An 18,649-nucleotide genomic window follows, 5' to 3' on the forward strand; every position below is an offset into this window, starting at 1 on the left:
GTTACGTAGCTTACCAGTAAATACGAAATTAATGTTCCCATGAGAGCCAGGAGCAAAGCTACAAGGAGGCGCAGGCAAGGAAAGGAGCACAAGGGCAAAAGTGCATGGTGATTTCAACCATCACATTGTTCACTTTCTCCTCCTAATACTCAAGCTGCAAAAAGGAAAATATTCCATGTGATTTTCAGAAGACAAAGGCTATTTTAGACTGTGATGTACAGAATTGCAGTGTATAATACAGCATCTGGCTTACCTCTGATAAAGCTCCTATGCATACATGTCACTTGGTACAGATCAGTAGCACACTGAAATATCCCAAGGTGGGAAGTGGATATCATTATAGCACCTCCCTTTAGCACACCCACGTTATATTATTGGGTTAGCTCTCCAAGAGTCAGCGGCCACCTAGACTTGTGCATCAGCTGTGTATGTGAGAGGAAACAATACAAGCAAAAGGAAATATGTAGCACCAGACTTGGAGCATAGCTTCTGTCTATTCAAATAAACCACCAGCACACCTCAAACTGAGCCAAAGCACTCTACTAGCATCTTCTTCAGTACACTGTGGAAACTTCAGAATATTTAATCTATATTTTGGCTCTGGAATCCACAAGCTTTGTGTTAGTTTTGCAGCAGAACTCTTTAGTGTGCAGGTAGAAATTGGTGTCTGCGTATTAGCCATTGGGATTTAGGCCAAGTGGCAGGGAGAGGAGACAGAAGACAAATCTTCAATTTGAACATTCATTGATTTCATTTAGCACAGCTTACCTTGTATTCTACCTTGAATCCTGAATCAGAGAATCCAAAAATCACTTACAATGAATTCCTCATTAAAAGCCTGACTATTCCTTGAGCCAGCAGAGCCTGCCTCTTTGAAATGCCTAGTCTTGATTACTAAGCATCAAAAATGATAAAAACCACTCAACCAGATCCTGTTTTATCCAAAAATAACTTTTGTTCATAAGGCTCTTTTTTCCAAACTTCAAATGTTATTTTTTAAATTTCTCTACATCCCTTCTCAAATATCATAAAATTATTGTGATCATAAGTCTTTCCAGTCTAGATTATAGTAGCAGACTTCCTCTTACTTAGCTGTAAATGTCTACCAGACAGTTACCTAAATCCAGGATGCTCTCTTCTGGATCTGTAATAATACAAAAGGGTCCTACTGAAGAAGATTAATCCGTTATCTTCAGACAGCATGAACATTCTGAGCATGTCAACTTCAAATCTTTTACTAAAAGCAAATTTAGAAGAACAGCTGAAACTGAAACAGCTAATTCTGAGATACCTAAAGCGGGGAGGGAGGGGCAAATATCATACCCTTGTTTACAGTTCTCTCCTAATGATTGTACTGGATGAATCCATTTAAATTCCTTTAGTCTCCCAATAATAGAGTTTTCCTCTCTCAAAAAAAAAAAAAAAAAACAAAAAAAGAAAAAGGAATAAAACCATTATTTTAGCTCTTTTCTGAAGCTATGTGCTAGGATTTATCTGTTTATATGTCCCAGAAATAGGCCTGGCTTTTTGGCTAGAGGAACATGCTGGACACCAATGTACCTATGGCATGATGGATGTTCTTATCCATAGGGCTCTGATGTACAGTCAGAATTTTAGCACCTGTTGCATCCAAACTCACTGAAAGCAGTTGCAATAAAGCATTCCCACACAGCTGGTAATGGCTCAGGTTATTAAGAATTAAGAATCAATACCACTGGTCATCAATACAGTTCAATTCCCTAAATCTCACCCAAATTTCTAAACTAAAAATGTTGTACAAATGGAATAGGGCCATAGTTTAACACGAATCCACTGGAATGTGTCATAAAGGGGCTCAAGTGTATGAGAAAGCTCAGTCTTAGTATTGTGGCTTCCTGGTTTCCAGCAATTAATTTCCAGGACACTGCTCTTTCATACCTTACCATTTATGGTTACAAAAGGCTTTGTAATAGGGGAACTAAGTTAGGAGTTCAGCCCCAGAAAAGCAAACCCAGAGAAGTACAGGAAAAAAAAATTATAAAAATCTCTTTCAGCTCTGAGCTCCACTACTATCCCAAGTCTGTCACGTAAAAGATTTTTTTTTCACCAGAGAAAGCAGCATTTCATCAAAAACTGTGAGTATATTTCTCAACAACTGTTTTTCCTTGGGAGCATGTGATAGCTTTGTGTTTTTAAAAGTACAGTGTTTTGGGAAGCAAAAGGCTTTCTGTATCTGCAGCACTATGGAGGACAGTGCAGATAACTTTTCTGTAGCATGCAGACTGAGTTGTTCTCTCTTTTGTAACTGGATGCAATCTGATCACTCTTCAAAACTGTTAGCAAAGGTAGGAATAATATTTTCACAAATCAGAGTCTGGAGCTCATATAAGACCATCGTTCTTATTCATTTTAATGGTGAATACACCTTTACTCTTAGAAGTTTCATGGCTTTGGGTGTTCAGCATTATTTTAGAGGTTGTGCTTACCTACCCCTAAGTTAGACAGGACTCAGGCACAAGAACTCTTGAAGGCTCCCCAGAAATCTGTCCTTAAACTGATTCCTTCTGTGCAGCCCTCTATAGCATAGAATCAAAGGATAAAGTACTACAGAAAGATTTCAGAACAGCTGAACCGATCAAGTAACTTCTGCCTTTTTTTCCCCCATGTTTTCTTTTTTTAAAATCCACCATGTTTAAAAACTAACGGAATTAGTCTTAAACAACTGCATACGCTTTTAAACAACAAAAAAAAAACAATCTAACATCTTTATTTCACTCTAGTGGCACATCAGGTAAACGGTTCAGTAATAAAGCAAAATGCTACAGCACATTTCATAAAATAAACATAGCTGTATCATGTTACACAGTCAAAATACTGCTGTTTTGGGTTTCCAAGACAACTACATGAGAAGCTTTTATGTGCACTTTTCCATTGGGGCTCAGCATCACCTTATTCTGTAACATACAGAATTTGTGGTCTCAGATGCACAGAAAGCTTATTAAGTAATGAAAGAAACTGGTGCTTCCCGGCTGCAGTACTCCCCCAGTACCAGCAAGAAATGCCTGTAACTGCTAGAGGATGAAATGGAGGGTGGGGAAAGGGAAAGAAAGTGCTAACACAAATGTAGTTTTGACTACAGTCTGTTGTAAGTGGAGGGGCAGCAGACGAGAAAATGATGAGCATAGGATTGAAACAGAAAGGAAGAATCCTTTCCATGGGTTGACACAGAGCAAGTGCAAATGATCCAGCTAACTCTACCCAGAGACAGTAGTAAGTATGTAAATATGGGCTCTGTTCCAGTAACGTAACCAGTACAGAACTCATATTTATAAATCTAAAACTTTTGCCTACTGCTTCTCACAAAAAGCATTTGGCCAATAAACTGTCACCAAACACTATACTCCTCTTACAAATCCAGCAAAGATGGTAATTTTAATTTTGTTTATACAAGGTGTTTTGAGAATAAAACAAGGTGACTTAAGTTTGCATTTCACAGGAGAAAACAAATGGCTATTGTGCATGTAGAAGCGGTAGAGACCAAAGGGCAGAGACAGGCCTGTTTAAAAAGTCCTCATCACTTTAGAGATGTGGATGACTTGCATCACTCATCTTGGTATGATGCTGTATTAGAACATAATGTTCGTCTGAAAGCAATACATAAATGTTCAGTGGAGATTCACCATATAGTGTGGGATAAATCAGCTCAAAGAAAAAGCAAACCAAAAAACCACACTACCTCACTGTTAATATTTATTCCCAACTTAAACTCAAGAGAGGAATTTAGCGGCCTTTCTTCTGCAAGTGAGATAAATTCATCAGTGCTAGTCATACCTTACCCAAATTAAGAGTAGTCTGAAGAGAGAGGTCCCATCTGAACTCACAGAGGTCGCACCACTGGAAACTCCTCAAAAGATGGGAGAGTAGGAGGAGGTAAAGACTTTCTGCCAAGTATCAAATAGCTCTCTGATCAAAACGGGACTATTCCAAACCTGAGTGGATGGCATTCCTAAGATTAACACTAGCAGCTATGAATGCAATTATTTTACACTGAAATTGCACAGCTAATGTACTGTATAATTTAACTGGATTGAAGAAGATTAGGCAGAGGGAACATTATGAAAACATTTGCAGCTTATACATTCCTAATAAGTACAGAACCACCACACAAAATCTGCAGTACAAAAATACATTTAAATTTTCTCTTGAAGGCTGGACTAAGACTGGCTTTGTACACTTCAACATCTCCCAATTCAATTTTGCTCAGACTTCCTGAGCCAATCAAGTCTTCTGCAGTGCTTAATTTTAAAAGATTTAACGATTTTTTCAGAGGAAACAATAAATCAGCTATTTCAACACTCCTTCTAATATACATAGAGCAAGGAGACAGAAGATTCTTTTAATCTGAAAAAATTAACCTTTAAAACAATGAAGAAATTCCAAGTAAATGTGTTTTTCTATATGTATGCAACTTTGCTTTGTCTTGAGAGCCAGAAAATTAAGGATTTTCAGCAGAAGTACATAGGAACGTTTATGTTAGAAAGGAAAAAAAAAATGCTCATGGGTTTCCTTTGCAGTCCTGTGTTTCCTCTTAAATTCTTCTGCACATGCATGAAATAGTGTTACAGATTTTTCTGGTCTTCTACATTTGAAAGCAGAAAAAAATGCATCAGAAAATGTGTACTTCAGTTTTAGGGACCACATTTACAGCTAATTTGCTACGGCAACACAACAATTATGTAAGCACCCCTGTTTTACTCTGCCTGAAGACATAGCTGGTTATTTTTTATGTCTATAGAAGCGCTCAGGGTGATATTTTTAGATGAACCTTTCTTGTTAACATTCTCTGCATAATTTATACGTCCTTATTCTCTTTGGGGTGGAGCAGTTGTCTGAACTGGGGGAACAAAGACAAACAGCATCACTTAGCAGCTCTTGCAGAGAACCAGGGTCAGGCAGTCTGTCTGGTGTCAGGATGGGGAACAACACTGCATTTAACCTCTGGGACACCTGAGAAAAATTTCCAATTTACACATACAAGTTCCTTTTGTGTCTTAAGGAGATGGTCTGCTAGTTTTAGATTATTTGAAGGATGAGTTTTGTGGTATTTCTGCTGCATGTGTGGCTGGCATTGAAGCAGACTTTTGGAGCAATTAGATTTCTCATTAATTCTTCGGTTAATAGTCCCACAGTTCTTGTTGATTACCCCACTGCTTCTCAGTGTAAATGGGACAGCTCTGTAAATATTATGGTTCATCAAAATTCAATATGTTAACAGCTCTAGGCCACTAGGAGTTTTCCACAAGACACAATAGCAGTTCCAGTCTTTCATTTTTTCAATTTCTCATAGAAAATGAAAGATTAATCATTGTTACTGTACGTAAGAATTTCTTGCTAATAACACAGGTTTTCAGACATCTATCATTATCTCCCCATTGTGCTATAAGGACCTGCTACTCCAGTACCATATGGTCTCACAGCCCCTGTGCTCCAGGGCCGATAATGTTCCTTTATTCCACTTTCCCCTCTGACCAAGCAGCACAATAGGTAAAGGAGAGCCAGCTTAATAACCATTGGTATTAAGGTAGTGTGTTGCACAGTGTTCCAATATTCTAACTATTTTAGAATTCTTTAGGTTTTTAAAGTGTTATTTCCCATTTTCCAAACTAAAAGAAACGACAGAAGGTTCCAAGGAACAGTCACGGACACCGCGCAAGTTTCCCTGTCGCACACTCCTCTCCACATAGTTATATGTGAGTATGCCGGTGCAGCACAATTGTACTGGGAGCATTTGATACCACATGGTCTACCTACAGCCCCACTGACCAAGCAAAACACAATACCGCCTTACTTAAGGGCATTAGATCACATTCTGTATTAAACTCAAATGGCAGTAAACAGGGAAAGTTCATCTATGGCAATTTTCAAATTGAGATGCTTCTAACAATGCCAGTGAATTATACATGATCATCAGAAAAACAATTTCTCTCAAAATGCTGTACGCAAAATTCACAGTGGATGTGGATGTTTTATTTAAAGTGAAATTAAATATGGAAGTGGACAAAATTCAGTATTCTAAAAATAACTTTTAGTTTCTAGGGACAGCTAAAAACAGCTTTACCATTTGATGATATAATGTACTACCAACTTCAAAATATATACTTGAAATCTGCAACTAACCCCAAGTTATGCTAAATGACCAAAGCTGTTTTACTGTCCACAGACATCTATATTTTTATTGCTCCTAGAACTAACACTCGGGTGTTATAGCAGTCTAAAAACATCAGCGTGTTAATTTTCAAATACCTTTTTCCTTTGACCATTAAACAGTCAAAGTGAGGTGCTTTTACCAGTGAAAAGCAGAAGTAGCAGGAAAGAAAGGAACATTCAGAATACATTTCCATTTGTTCCTTTAAAAGCCGATGGTCATAGCTTCGAGGGCTATCTCATCTTTCACCAAATTCAGCATGGTCCCCTACTTGCAGTAACACCATGGCTTTCCCAGCCTTTAGCAGCTGGAGACCATCTGCTCACACATAACCTGAAGAGCCTATTTGCCAGCTTCGGTTTGTGCTTGTCTTACTCTGTATATAAATTTAAGTCTGAACACAGGTGCATTTAGGCAGGAACCATGCTATCCTGAAGGCCAGCCAGTAAGGATAAACACTAAATAGTTGCATGCACCTGAAACTAAAATCCTGAAAATGCACTGCCTAAAGCTGTGCACCATTGCTTCGTGCAGGAGAACAGAACTGAAAACTGATTCTGCATGAATGTAACATTTTCCTTTTCTCCTTCTGCTCTGCTCTCCTCTCTTATCCCCAAAAAGCCCACACAAATCTTGCCAGTCTTGTCATTTGCCATAACAATAGCTTATGCCATGTTTTCATAAAAAACCAAAACCCCACAAACCTGCAATCACAGCTGTCAGTGCAGCAGATACTGGTGATGAGTTGAACTTGCAGTGAAAGTTCTGGACTATTTCTATAGAAACCGATATGTCACTCATAATGATTTAATGGCATATGGACTCCTGGCAATAATTTTCAGATTCTCTTCAACAAAACATCATGGATGATTTATGGCGGATCATTTAAAATGCTCTTTGTCAAGAGAGTGGAGGGGCTAATGCCAGTCAGTTCTGAGCTCAGGTTCAGACAGCTCTGCCCAAGAGTTAGCTCCCCAGCATTACACCAACACTCCCCCGACATCAGGTTTGGAGCACCTCTGAATGGACAAGGCCAAGCAAACATGCAGAAGTCAGAAATCTCAAATGCTAAAATTCTAGTTATTTCAGTTCTTTTGAAATAAGGCAACCCCATTTCAAACTACTCCAAAATAAAAGGCATGATGCAAAAAAGGATTTCACTCTGGGAAGGTTTTCCCTTCACGCAGCCTTACATGCACACACACTTCTTAAAGTACTACACGATAAATTTTAAAAGTAACAGAGAAGTCTAATGATAACAAAAAACACAGCAAGTTTGGTTCGTTTTTTTTAGTTCTACTTTTTGCAAAAATGGGTCTGTTCCTCCATTGATTATATTTCAGAAACTTGTTACACAACTACAATAACTGTCATGTTTTACCTCTATTTTCTGTATTTTATTTTACACCAAAAAGAGATTATTCAAGTTTCGCAACTCTGAATCATGCTGGGAAAGAAGCTGGTGACTGCACAAAAGCGAGGCGAGACGAGAGCCCTCTGCCTGGGACTGGGAATGGTTGCGTGCTCCATGATGATGTACTTTTTTATTGGGATCACCATTGTGCCATTTTACACTAAGAGGTAATAAGAGCCATTTGTTTATGAAACTAAGCTATTCTTTTTCCTGTTAGCATCATATACAATAATTAAAACAGTGAAAAATCATATGTAAGTAGATTGTACAATAAACAAAGTGCTCTCAAAGAGCTCATAAGGATTTAAGACAGAAGAGAAAAAAAAAAGTGTGCCAAGAATTCATCAGGCACTTACAAGTAAGCACAAAAAAAGAGGAAATATTCTCCTCAGAGCTAAACAAACCAGATTGAATCGAAACATTTACTGTCAAGTCAAAAAGCCAACCACACTTGTCAACGCTTGACAGTGAAAAGCCAAGCCTTGCATAAATAAGAACAGTTCAAAAAAGCTTTTTCAGGTGCAGAAGAGTGTTGTGTTTAATGTAACTTGAGTAGCGGAAGTCATGGTAAAATTGTTCACTCAAGAATCTGTATTTTACTTCCAAATTAACCATCCTAAGAAACTACCACCTTCAACAATCCAGTTTGCAGAACATAATGAATGCTGAAGGAGTTACTAATACCCACACTTTAATTTAATTTTGCAAGTTCTGCCTACACACACAAAATCAATTTGCAAAATATCAAAGTAACAAGACAAAGAGTGCAGCTCACTTTTTCATATTTCAAGATTATGACAGAGAAAGCAAGGACATCCACTCCATTCTTCTTACTAGAGCACCTTTAATCTCAAAACTATTTGAAAACCATTCTCTTTAAAACAGAGTAATTCACATATATTTCATTTTTTTCCTGCCTCCAGATCACATGACAAAAGACACGTAACAAGATTAGTTTCATAAGAATTGGAGTGAGACTGTTTCTTGACTTTTTTTGCCACCAAAGTGTAATACTGTGAGCAAAAGTTTACTGTGTTATCAATATTAGAAAAGTAACTCTTGAGAAAAATGGATAAGCAAAAGCTAAAACTAACTTTTTCAACAAAAAATCCTGCTACTTATTTATGCAAGAGGCCCATGCAATAAAGAAAAAGAAAAGCGGGAAAAAACATGGGTACTGATCTGAATTCTGAGGCTTATTGAATGAAATCAGTCAAAATATTTCTGAGACATGAAGTGTACTGCATTCCAAGTATTTACTACTAAACTTTAAAATCCATAGCAATTTTGCTCTCTTGAATAAAATGAAACCGGTTACAGATGAGGAGATCAGAATCTAACTGAAAACCGCAGAATGCATAAAAAACAACAGCAACAAAAATGCTTTCTTGAACTTACTCGCTATGGCAGCCCTTCTCCAGGTGTAGTCACAGGTTCAGGGTGGGCACATTTCATCACAGCAGGATGGAGCATCTATGAACTCCAGCCAAGCCACCACACACAGATGTATTTTCACATGCAACTCGCAACAGATGCTTTGGATGAGCTTCAAAGAAATAACTTTTGTTTTGTTTTTGTAGTGTTTGGACAACAGAAACTGTGTGCAAAGTACTCAAAGCCAACATCAAGGACAAAGTTTCCTGCCCAAACAGCGAAGGCTCAGAGGATGAGGAAATCTTTCCTTATCCGTGTCTACAGGTGTGGGTTAATCTGACAGCCTCAGGACAGGAGGTTATGCTCTACCACACTGAGGATACACTGGAAAGAAATCCTAAGGTACTTGCAACACAGATAGCAAGCTCATTCTCTGCTACTATCAAACGCTTTTGAGGAGAAGGGCTTATGGTTTTTAAACCAAGCAGCACAGTAACAGCAGGAGTTACTCATCTTTTACGTATTAACATCTGGGCTTAGACCAAGGCAATTTTAAAGCATTCCAAAAATTACAGTTTTGGATTTTATTTCAAACATTACATTAAATATTAAGTTAATACTTCTTAAGGAATCACCCCAACACGAATATACACTTCTGAACATTTTCAAATATGTAGGCCTCCCAGTTGAAGACCCATTGTAGCAAATGGTTTATAAGATGCAGCTTGCTCAGTTCCTTGTTGAATTAGCACATAAGAGACATCAAGTTTAAAACCATCCAAAGTAAGAGCACAAATCCCAATTTTACTTGCATTTTAGGTGTATATTATGAAACAGGGAATGAAGAAGGAGAAAACGGCAACATGATGCACAGTTTAGACAGAAGAAACAAATCAGTGATTTTGGACAATTATCACACAGAAAACCCATTTGTCTTTGTTTTAGTCTGCAGCAGTTTCCCAGACTCATGGAGAGGCCAGTGGCACTGTCATAAGCACCTGCGTAAGACAGAGATGCTGAGTATTGTGGTAGGGGTCCTTTGGTTAATCATTTTAAGGATCTCTTCCCCAGAGGATGAGTGCGCCCACAGTTGGAACAGAAATGTGAGTGCGTAATATTAATTTGGCATTAGAGGTCTGTGAAAGATTAGGGAAGAGGAAAACAAAAGGTCTTATCCCTTTATTCCCACCAGTGTTTCTGCTTGGTAATCAGCAAAGTGCTCAGTATTTTCAGGCGTGCTCCCCCAGAACAAAAAGTGGTCCTTCAGGTACCCTATCCCAAGGAAGGTCAGGTTCAGTCCAGTTCCAAACCCACGAATATTTCAGAGGTGTTATTGCACCTCAACAACTCTCTTACACGAAAATTCAGATCTTGGATGCCCAAGATTGAAGTGCTTTCAGAATCCAGAACAAACGTGCTCAGATTACAAGTGCAAAGAATTTATATAGATTAGAGCTTCACACAGTGCAAACCTAATAGCATAAAACACTTCAGCTGAAGAGAATTCTTCTAGCTAATGCCTATCTTTATAGTGACTGTCTCAGGGAAAGCTACATGCAATGAAGGAGCAAAGCAGAAATTACCAACAATAGAAGGAAACAAGAGTCTTGTTCATTACAAGGGGAGGCACTTTGTTGATGTCCTACCTACTTGCATTAGTGCAAGTAAAATTTTTGGGTAAGGAACCACCCCTGCTTTTGCTTTGGCCAGGTTCCAGTTTAGTACATTCAAGCATTATTATGTACCCAAAATAATACTGCAGAAAAAAAAGGTTATGAAAAACAAACAAACAAAAAATACTGCTTCAAAGACTATTTCCACTGAGGACTAAAAAACTCTGCATTATTACTACAGGTCAAAATAGTTCTAATTTACAAGGATAAGTAGGAAGCCTCCAACAGCCATGCTTGCTGTATTTTTCTACTAGTTATAATCAGAGGTGTGCAGTAAAACAACTTCATTCTCCTGCACACTGACAAGCCGGTGTGAATTTCTGCACTACTAACACTTTCCTGCTGTGGCAGTGCCTAGAAGCTCTGTTAGGAACTGAAGCTTGGCAGTGTAATAAAGAAGTGACAGTCTCAAAGACTGCAGGGGTTTTTTGAGCATGTATGTTATTGGTTTCCAACAACATAACTCCAGTCTGTAAATCTGGAGACTGGGGGCATAGACGTACTGATGGAAACATGACATGGCATGGCAAATGAACATAATGAAAACAAGACAACCTCCAGGGATGCCAAACTGCAGAAGAGTTTGTCAGCAGGAATGTCATTTTTTCACTCAATCTGACTTAACTACAAACTTTGTCTTAGAGTATTTATTATAATGAATCACCTTGATTTCTTATTTCAGTGCTCATACGTCCCAGACAAGTTGGAGAACTCTAAAGAAGTTAAGGCACGGATAGAAACAATTGCAAGCAATTTCAAAAAATACCAGACTTTCCCTTGTTACTATGACCCAGGAGGAACACAGACCAATGTCATTTTAAGCAGACTTTATCCCTCAAAAGGCCTTCTCTTTGCTTTCCTCTGGCCTACACTCATGTTTACTGGTGGATGTCTGATTATTGTTCTGGTAAAAATTAGTCAGTATGTTTCTGTTCTTTCTGCTTGGCAGTAAAAAAAAATATCTAGAATAGATTGTTGCGATTGTTGCGAGACGTTAAGTTGCATTTGTTCTGCCTGTCTTATTGGCATTTTGTGACTCCATATACCATATTCAAGGGCAGGCATTCCAAAAAATGGAATAGCAACCGCTGTGGACGGCAATCCATTAAACAAGGATAAAATATAAAACTGATTCCCAGGAATATCTGAAAACACCTCATAAGCACACAGACTTAGTTACTATCTATTGTTTCCTTGGGCTTTAGGAGGTACAGCTGCTTTACAAAGCTACAATTCACACTTACTACTAAACTCTTCTTCCACACTTGAGATGGGGTACTAATTTTCTGTCTGGTTGGTGCCAGATCCATACACATCATCACTGGCAGACACACCCTTTACACCCTTATACACCAATACAGTATGCACTCATGGCATACTCTTCTTGCCTGTTGAGAAAAGGAGCTTTGTTATGGGGCAAAATTTTTTTTTTTTTTTTTTTTTAATCATGGCTCTCTCTGTCCTGGGAAAGAGAAGGGAGAAAGCCCCTCAAAAAAAAAATACACATACACAGACTTTACAAAATCTGCACTCTAATCATCTGACACCAATTTTATATACAGAAACGCATGCATAAAATACAGGGTATGGTAAAGAAGCTTATACTAAAAGTATGTTTTTCTATTTAAGTCAAATTAAGCCTTGCCTTATTTGAGACAAGTGTGCCACTCAAGGAGGGCTACCTGGCTGCCATTTCCATAGGTTATAAAACTGATACAAAAAGGAAGTTATGATATAAAGAATGTTATTATGAAATAGTGTCTTGGTTCTGGTCAGGGCAGGGTTAATTTCTGCAGTAGCCAGGAGGGGGGCACGGCCAGGACCCAGAGGTTATTCTGTAGCACCTCACCTCATTTTCTGGGAAAGGGGGAAGGGCTGCCTGCCAGCTCGGGTAGCACGGCAGAGGGAATGGTCAGGTATCTTCGGGGGTGAGAACTCGGGTGCAAATCGTTTCTCGTACAGTCTTTTATTAGTACTGTTGCTGTTACCGTTCGTTGTCTTTTCATTGCTGTTTCCAGTAAATTGTTCTTATCTCAACCCATGATCTTTGCCTTTTGTGCCTCCAGTTCTCCTCTCTAGGCCATCAGAGTGGGAAAGAAGAGAGGGGAGCGAGCAAGCAACACGTGGTTTGGAATGTTTCAATAGGAACACTCAATTGAGGAATACCATTCTTAAACCACAGCAAGTAAAATACATCTGTGATATCTTAATAAATACAACAAGCCAAAGTAACCACAGAAGTTTACATGCCTAACACCAAGATATTTCACAAAAGAGATATGTTTGTTTCCTAGAGCCAAGACTTCTAGGAATGCTCAGATGCATGTAGAGAGAGAGTCTCTGTTCTCTGAATGTAACTGTTTCTCTCAGCCAAATTTCAAGTTGCAACTGGACACAGGTGGAACACCAGATACTTCCTGCATACTTCATTTGACTGGCATCTGGGACACAACCGGTACAAGATTTTTCACCACACAGTTGATGAACCACTAGGAGCTATCATTCACAGGGAAGTTTCAGGGCTTAGATCCAAATCTAAATTAATTACATTACAGTTTAATTATTCTCTTTAATGTTGTAGAATTCTGTAATGTTTATTGTAAGGAAGAATGAAATACTAACCCAGTACGTGTATTCTCCAACATTACTAACACAACAGTGTCAGAGTCTGCTTTTCAGTATGATCAGCAAATCAAAGGAAGTGGCTGTTAAAACTGGGGGAAAAAAAAAAAAAAGCTAATCCCCAAAAGTTGATATAGGAGAACTATGTCCACAAGAAGGAAAGTAAAAGTTCACCTGGCACAGGTACAGATGGTTTGGGCGACCAAATGGGATGGGAAGGGGAAGAGATCCTGTTTTGTTAGTTCATAAAAAGCTGAGGCAAGAGTGTGGTAACAGCTTAAAAAGTAAGCTAGCAGATTGGATACTTGTTGAAGCTAATGCACTGTATTGGTAGCAAAACAGGGCATGCTTCTCCAGGCATGCATTCTTCAACGTATGTATCTCACTATGCAAAGTTCTTAGTGGAAGAGGCCTTCTCTCACACAGACACAAAGACATCTGCTCTGGTACTAAGACTTTCCAAATAAGAACATACTGAGAAGGAAGATGGCAAAATTTGCTAGTCCAGCTTGCAGAAGTACCAGCTATGAAATTCTTGGCTTACAGCCTCATAGACTTGCTGCAGATGTAAATCTGGACATACCACCCAGGCTGGAGGCTGCACAGTGGTATCAGGTGTGCCTCTTCCCTTACTGCCCACTGCAAGGAGAGGCTGCAGTCTCCTTACACCTTGCTGCAAAAGGAAGGACTTCATAGCTGCAATCAGTTTCATTTTACTATTGTAAATAACAAATGCTAATAATAAAACAAGCAGAAAGCCATAGAGCGCAGCTAAGGATTACATGTCAGTTGAACCGTGGCGTATCTCCAACTGCAATAACCCACAGAAGAGCACAAGCATAAGAAGAGAGTGAAACTTGCGCCTAGTAAAGGATTTTCCTTGTAAAAGGTATTTAGAGTAAAAATAAAATCTCACATTAAATAGTATGAAAGAAATGAGGCAGGAGTGGGATGAAAAACACAGGTGATAATACTTGAATATGCAAAAGCATGTATATGGTATAAGTTAAAAAAACCAAAAATAGTGATATAAAGCAGTTTCTACTTCTTGGCTTTACATGCAGAAGTTTTACTAAAAGAAATACTAAACAATAAGGTCTGGGATGAACATACAAACGCCGACACTTTTTTTAAAATTCAGCAATTCTGAGCAATATTTTTTCTAATCACTTTCTTTCTAGCTATGATTTTCATTTATTCTAATTATAGCAGGTCTTTGATGTCTGTGCAACAAACTAATTCATATGGTTTATTCCTTCCTGGATCGGGTTCCCTCAGTTCAAAACACAAGCTGAATGGGAAAAAAAAGGAAGTTTATTAGAGTTTTAAATTCTTTGAAACCTAGGAAGACACTCTTATCTCATCCAAACAGCTTGAAGTGAGACACGGGCATGGGAAAGAGATGGGTAAAACTGTACAACACCATTGCATTGGCTGCAATGACTATGATAGTGCAATGCTGGCACATTTCAGAAGGCGGCAGGGGGCAGGGGAAACAGGTCTTGGACATTTTATACATTAATTTCTAGCTCTTCATACAGTGTTATTCTGTTGTCAGACTCAAATTTTCATCTATCCCATTGCCAAAGCAAAGGCCACTCTGGCAGTCTCATTTTATTATTGCATCAATTATGTTAAGAAACACAAGGGCTTCTTGAAAGCACCCCATTAAATGAACTGCTCTAGATGAACATGTGGGGAAACGTGGCCAGAACACAAGTTTCCTCTTGCCTTCAGTGGAGCTCAAACAAATAGCACCAGATTTACCATCAGTCACTTGTGACTATAATAGCGTACACCCTGTACGCCATTATCTCATGAAAAAAAGCACAAATAAAATATACCAAATTCACCGTACTGATATGGTGTAGAAGACAAGATCTTGCAGACAGCACCACTACTTCTTGTGTACATGACAAGTAATTTGTTTTTCTCACTTGTTTGTAATAGTAAGAGAGACATCTTGGCATTAATAATGAATTATAACCAACATCTGTCAGCTTTTTTATGACAGACTTTTACAATTTTTTATTCCTTCCTCTGCTGGTGTTTGGCAGGATATGGATGATATGGAGGAAAGTGGAAGAAGAATTAAGTAGACACAGATATAATTTTAAACCAACCTTGATATGTAAAGCAACCAACCTGTCCAGTATTCTTAATGTGAAAGAGACATTTTTCTGGTGCAGGTTTCTTTTGCATGCCAGTAAGGTTAATATGACAAAGCTGTCCAAGAACTACATTTCTTTTCTAGAGAGACAGACTGAATAAATTTTCCCAGTTTCTGAAAAAGTAAGCTGCTCTTAAGAATTTTTGGCACTTTTACATTTGCTATTTTAAAAGTTACCTAAGCCTGCTTTAGTTTATCCTAAGAAACAAACATTAAAATTCATACTAGAGCATATGCATGCGCTGCACACAGCCAACACAGCCACACACCTCCAAGAATTCTAAGCTTATATGAAAAGTAAGTGTTTCTGGTTTTGCTCCTTTTCTACGACCACATTAAAAAGAGCTTGACTCATATTTCTAAAAAACTGCATCATAACAGAGACTCTTCAGCCTTACACAAATATCTCTGCTAATAATTTAGTTTGAACTCTGTTATCAATTCCCAAAACCACCCCCCCTTCAACTAAACACACAAAACTTGGAGAAGTCTGACCCTCACCTAAGAGCTGACCACATTTCAACAGGCGAGCAGCATTCAAGTATAGTATTATTTACTGTTGTCAGGACTTCCCACAGAGATCACCAGTACTCACATAAATAGCTGCCAGAGGTGTGCTGAGAAGTGTGATGAAAGGAATGGCCAACAAAAATAACATAACTTACCTGAGTGCACCAACAGAGGAACTACTAGACTACGAAGAAGAAGAGAGAGTTTATTGTGTTTGTTATTTGATTTTAGTAAAGACGTCAGCATAAATAAGTTTGGTACTCTTTCACTTGCACATTGGGAAAGGGAAGGGTGCAAGTGACAAGCAAAACTTAGACATGCAAAAGGTATTTCAAATGTATGCAGTAAGCAATGACCTAGATTTTGAAGCAAGGTACACACATGCTTCAAATTAACAGAGACAGTAAAGCATAAAATGACACAGAGAAATACCCGCTACTGACAGTTAGAAAGTCTTCAAATGTTTTAGGCTGCACATCAGTTGTTTTCACCAATACATCTCTGAACGCATTGAAATAGCTCACTACAGTTGCCGGCCAGGGCAGATTGATAAATACAGGTTACAAACTACACAAGGCAGAACCAATTACATAAGGCTTTCCAGCACAACTCCAATCTTCACACAGCAACTTCTTTCAGAACAGCCAATTCCCAGAATTAAACCAGAACACCTCTGGAGAGACAGATAATAAACCCCATCAGAAAACTCCTTCAAGCCTACGAAACTCCCCCCAAAACCTAACAGAACAGAAGAACGGTATGAGCTAAAATGTTTTCCCTTACCTTTGCTGAGTGTACCCGAGATGAGTTTAAAAATAGTCTGGGCAAATTTGACAATCCCATGCTTGCATCTCTTTGAACAGCCACTCATGGTTCAGACGGATAGAAAGACTCTTCTCTCTTACAAAGTTCAGGAATAACAAAAAAATTAAAAGGCGAGTCCTTTACAAAGTTGATGCGACTGGTTATGCAGTGCAGAACTCTGCTCTCGTGCACCGAGCCCCAGGCTCTGCACTGAGGTTTGCTACTCTGAAGCTACTAGGAAGGATTGCAGTGGAGCAATGCACATCCCTTTTTAGTTAAAGGTACAGCTCTCCCTGTGAGCCTCTCGGCCGGGACTGCACACACCTGCCGCGATGCCCTGATAGAAGCTGCTAAGCACAGCAACACTTCAGCCAGACAGGCGAGGAGGGAGGGTTTCCCTCCCCAGGCTGTGCGGGCTGCCACGCTGGGCACTGGGAATGCAGCAAGAGATGGAGTCACCGCCTGCTGCAAATAAAAGAAACTGCTGTTTAAAGACCCTTTTCTTGGTGCCCTTTTCCAGCTGATTTCAGTAAAATTGTCAATTTTGCTCTCGTCAGGCCGAGAAAACCAGAAAATAACACTTTTTTTTTTATTCTACCGACACCGTAGTCACACGGTCACATGTAGAAGGCTGCATAGCGTTCCTTCGCAAAACCTGCTAGAAGTAGGAAAGCAAAGCTGCACCCAGGGGAAAAAAAAAAAAAAAAAAAAAAAAATCTTTATTTTAAATCTACCAGCTTAGACGCTGCTCCGATAATGATTTGCTCAGCACACAGGGATGTGCCAACCGGCCTTCCGGAGTCAGCGGGGCTCGGGCTCACCCCTCCGTGCAACCCCACATCTCACTTTTCGTCCACTGTCTCACGTCGTGCCGCTGCGGTGCTCACTCCACGTACTGTATTGGGAGTTATCCCCTAGCAACAACCACAGCTCTGGCTTCTCCAGTTCAATCAGATACTGCTGCGTGTCGCGAATACTCTGAATAAAGACTCGATGCATCCAGCAGCAAAGCGGAGACACCTCAAACCCCATCTGAGTGCTGGGCAGAGTCGAGCATCTTTAGGTTTAATTCATGCTGGCCTCGTCTCAGATGTTTTTAAACAACCCCCCAAATGCACTATTTGCTTGCCCCGGTCACAAGGCTTACCTCAGGTTTCTGCTCACACTCAGCTGCTGCTCGCTAAATTACTTGATCAGCCTTGTCTCTAACAAAGCGACCTGGAGCCCGCCATCACTTCAGAGCGGCAACAACCGAATACCGCCTTTACCGAGGGACAGGCGCAGCAAACAGCTTTGCACTTCTGGGAACAGAGATCCACCTTTCACTCAGGGAGCAGTAAACTGTTTTACAGGAAAACTTACGATCCTGAAGCAAAACTCAGGGCTTTGCCAGACAGCGCACCTTGCTGTGAGACTCACGACTATCTGCCCCTCCCAACTAGAAGCGCCCTCCTGCTCCTCATCCCCGCCTCACACGGGCACCCCCGCACTGTCTCCCGCCCCTCCCCTTCCCACACCGCCGCTCACCTCCTCCTCCTTCTCAGGCAGAGAGCCGCGGAGTATTGTACAGGGAGGCTCCTCAGCGTATCACTTTACCTTAAAAAAACCTGTTCTTTGGCATGGAAGAAGCGACTTGAGGACAAAATTGCCACCCTCATCAGCTCGTACTGGGACTATCATCCCCCGCGCTGAGCCGTCAGGCACCGAACGTTTTGCTGCCCCCTCACTTCAACCCGGTCGCCTCACTCAATTTCAGGTCTTTCCTGATGGAATAGTCCACAGCTTTGGAGAACTTCCAGAAAACGTCATGGGAAAGCAGTTGTGAGCTCATGAAGACGCTTGGCCCCTGCCAGCAGATGTGCGGGAGGCTTCCAGTGCTGCCGCCAGCCTCACACGAA

The 18,649-nt window shown here is 39.8% G+C and overlaps 2 protein-coding genes across 4 annotated transcripts in view; one reads left to right on the forward strand and one right to left on the reverse strand.

Annotated features, from left to right (window-relative positions):
* The window catches only part of KCNIP1 (potassium voltage-gated channel interacting protein 1), a 288,192-nt gene extending 270,063 nt beyond the window's left edge, over positions 1-18,129 (reverse strand). Inside the window, exons 1-2 of one of the 2 annotated variants that reach the window (XM_032124770.1) lie at positions 17,899-18,129; positions 16,731-16,847 (exon numbers count right to left, since the gene is read on the reverse strand). In XM_032124770.1, coding sequence (XP_031980661.1) covers positions 16,731-16,818 — 88 coding nt within the window. In that variant the 5' untranslated portion in view covers positions 16,819-16,847; positions 17,899-18,129. The remainder of the gene's footprint in view (positions 1-16,730; positions 16,848-17,898) is intronic. The other variant, XM_032124776.1, reaches the window with a different exon arrangement.
* KCNMB1 (potassium calcium-activated channel subfamily M regulatory beta subunit 1) lies at positions 1,942-12,686 on the forward strand. 2 transcript variants are annotated; one of them, XM_032124779.1, is made up of 5 exons: positions 1,942-2,114; positions 5,650-5,729; positions 7,600-7,765; positions 9,179-9,374; positions 11,328-12,686. In XM_032124779.1, the coding sequence occupies exons 3-5, from the start codon at positions 7,629-7,631 to the stop codon at positions 11,595-11,597; spliced, it is 603 nt and encodes a 200-aa protein (XP_031980670.1). In that variant the 5' UTR covers positions 1,942-2,114; positions 5,650-5,729; positions 7,600-7,628; the 3' UTR covers positions 11,598-12,686. The 2 variants fall into 2 exon arrangements, with proteins under 2 accessions (XP_031980670.1, XP_031980671.1); XM_032124780.1 differs by lacking the exon at positions 5,650-5,729.
* Positions 18,130-18,649: the final 520 nt, after the last annotated feature.

The sequence above is a fragment of the Corvus moneduloides genome, chromosome 15 (assembly GCF_009650955.1).
Source record: "Corvus moneduloides isolate bCorMon1 chromosome 15, bCorMon1.pri, whole genome shotgun sequence".
In the NCBI taxonomy this organism is placed as follows: Eukaryota; Metazoa; Chordata; class Aves; order Passeriformes; family Corvidae; genus Corvus; species Corvus moneduloides.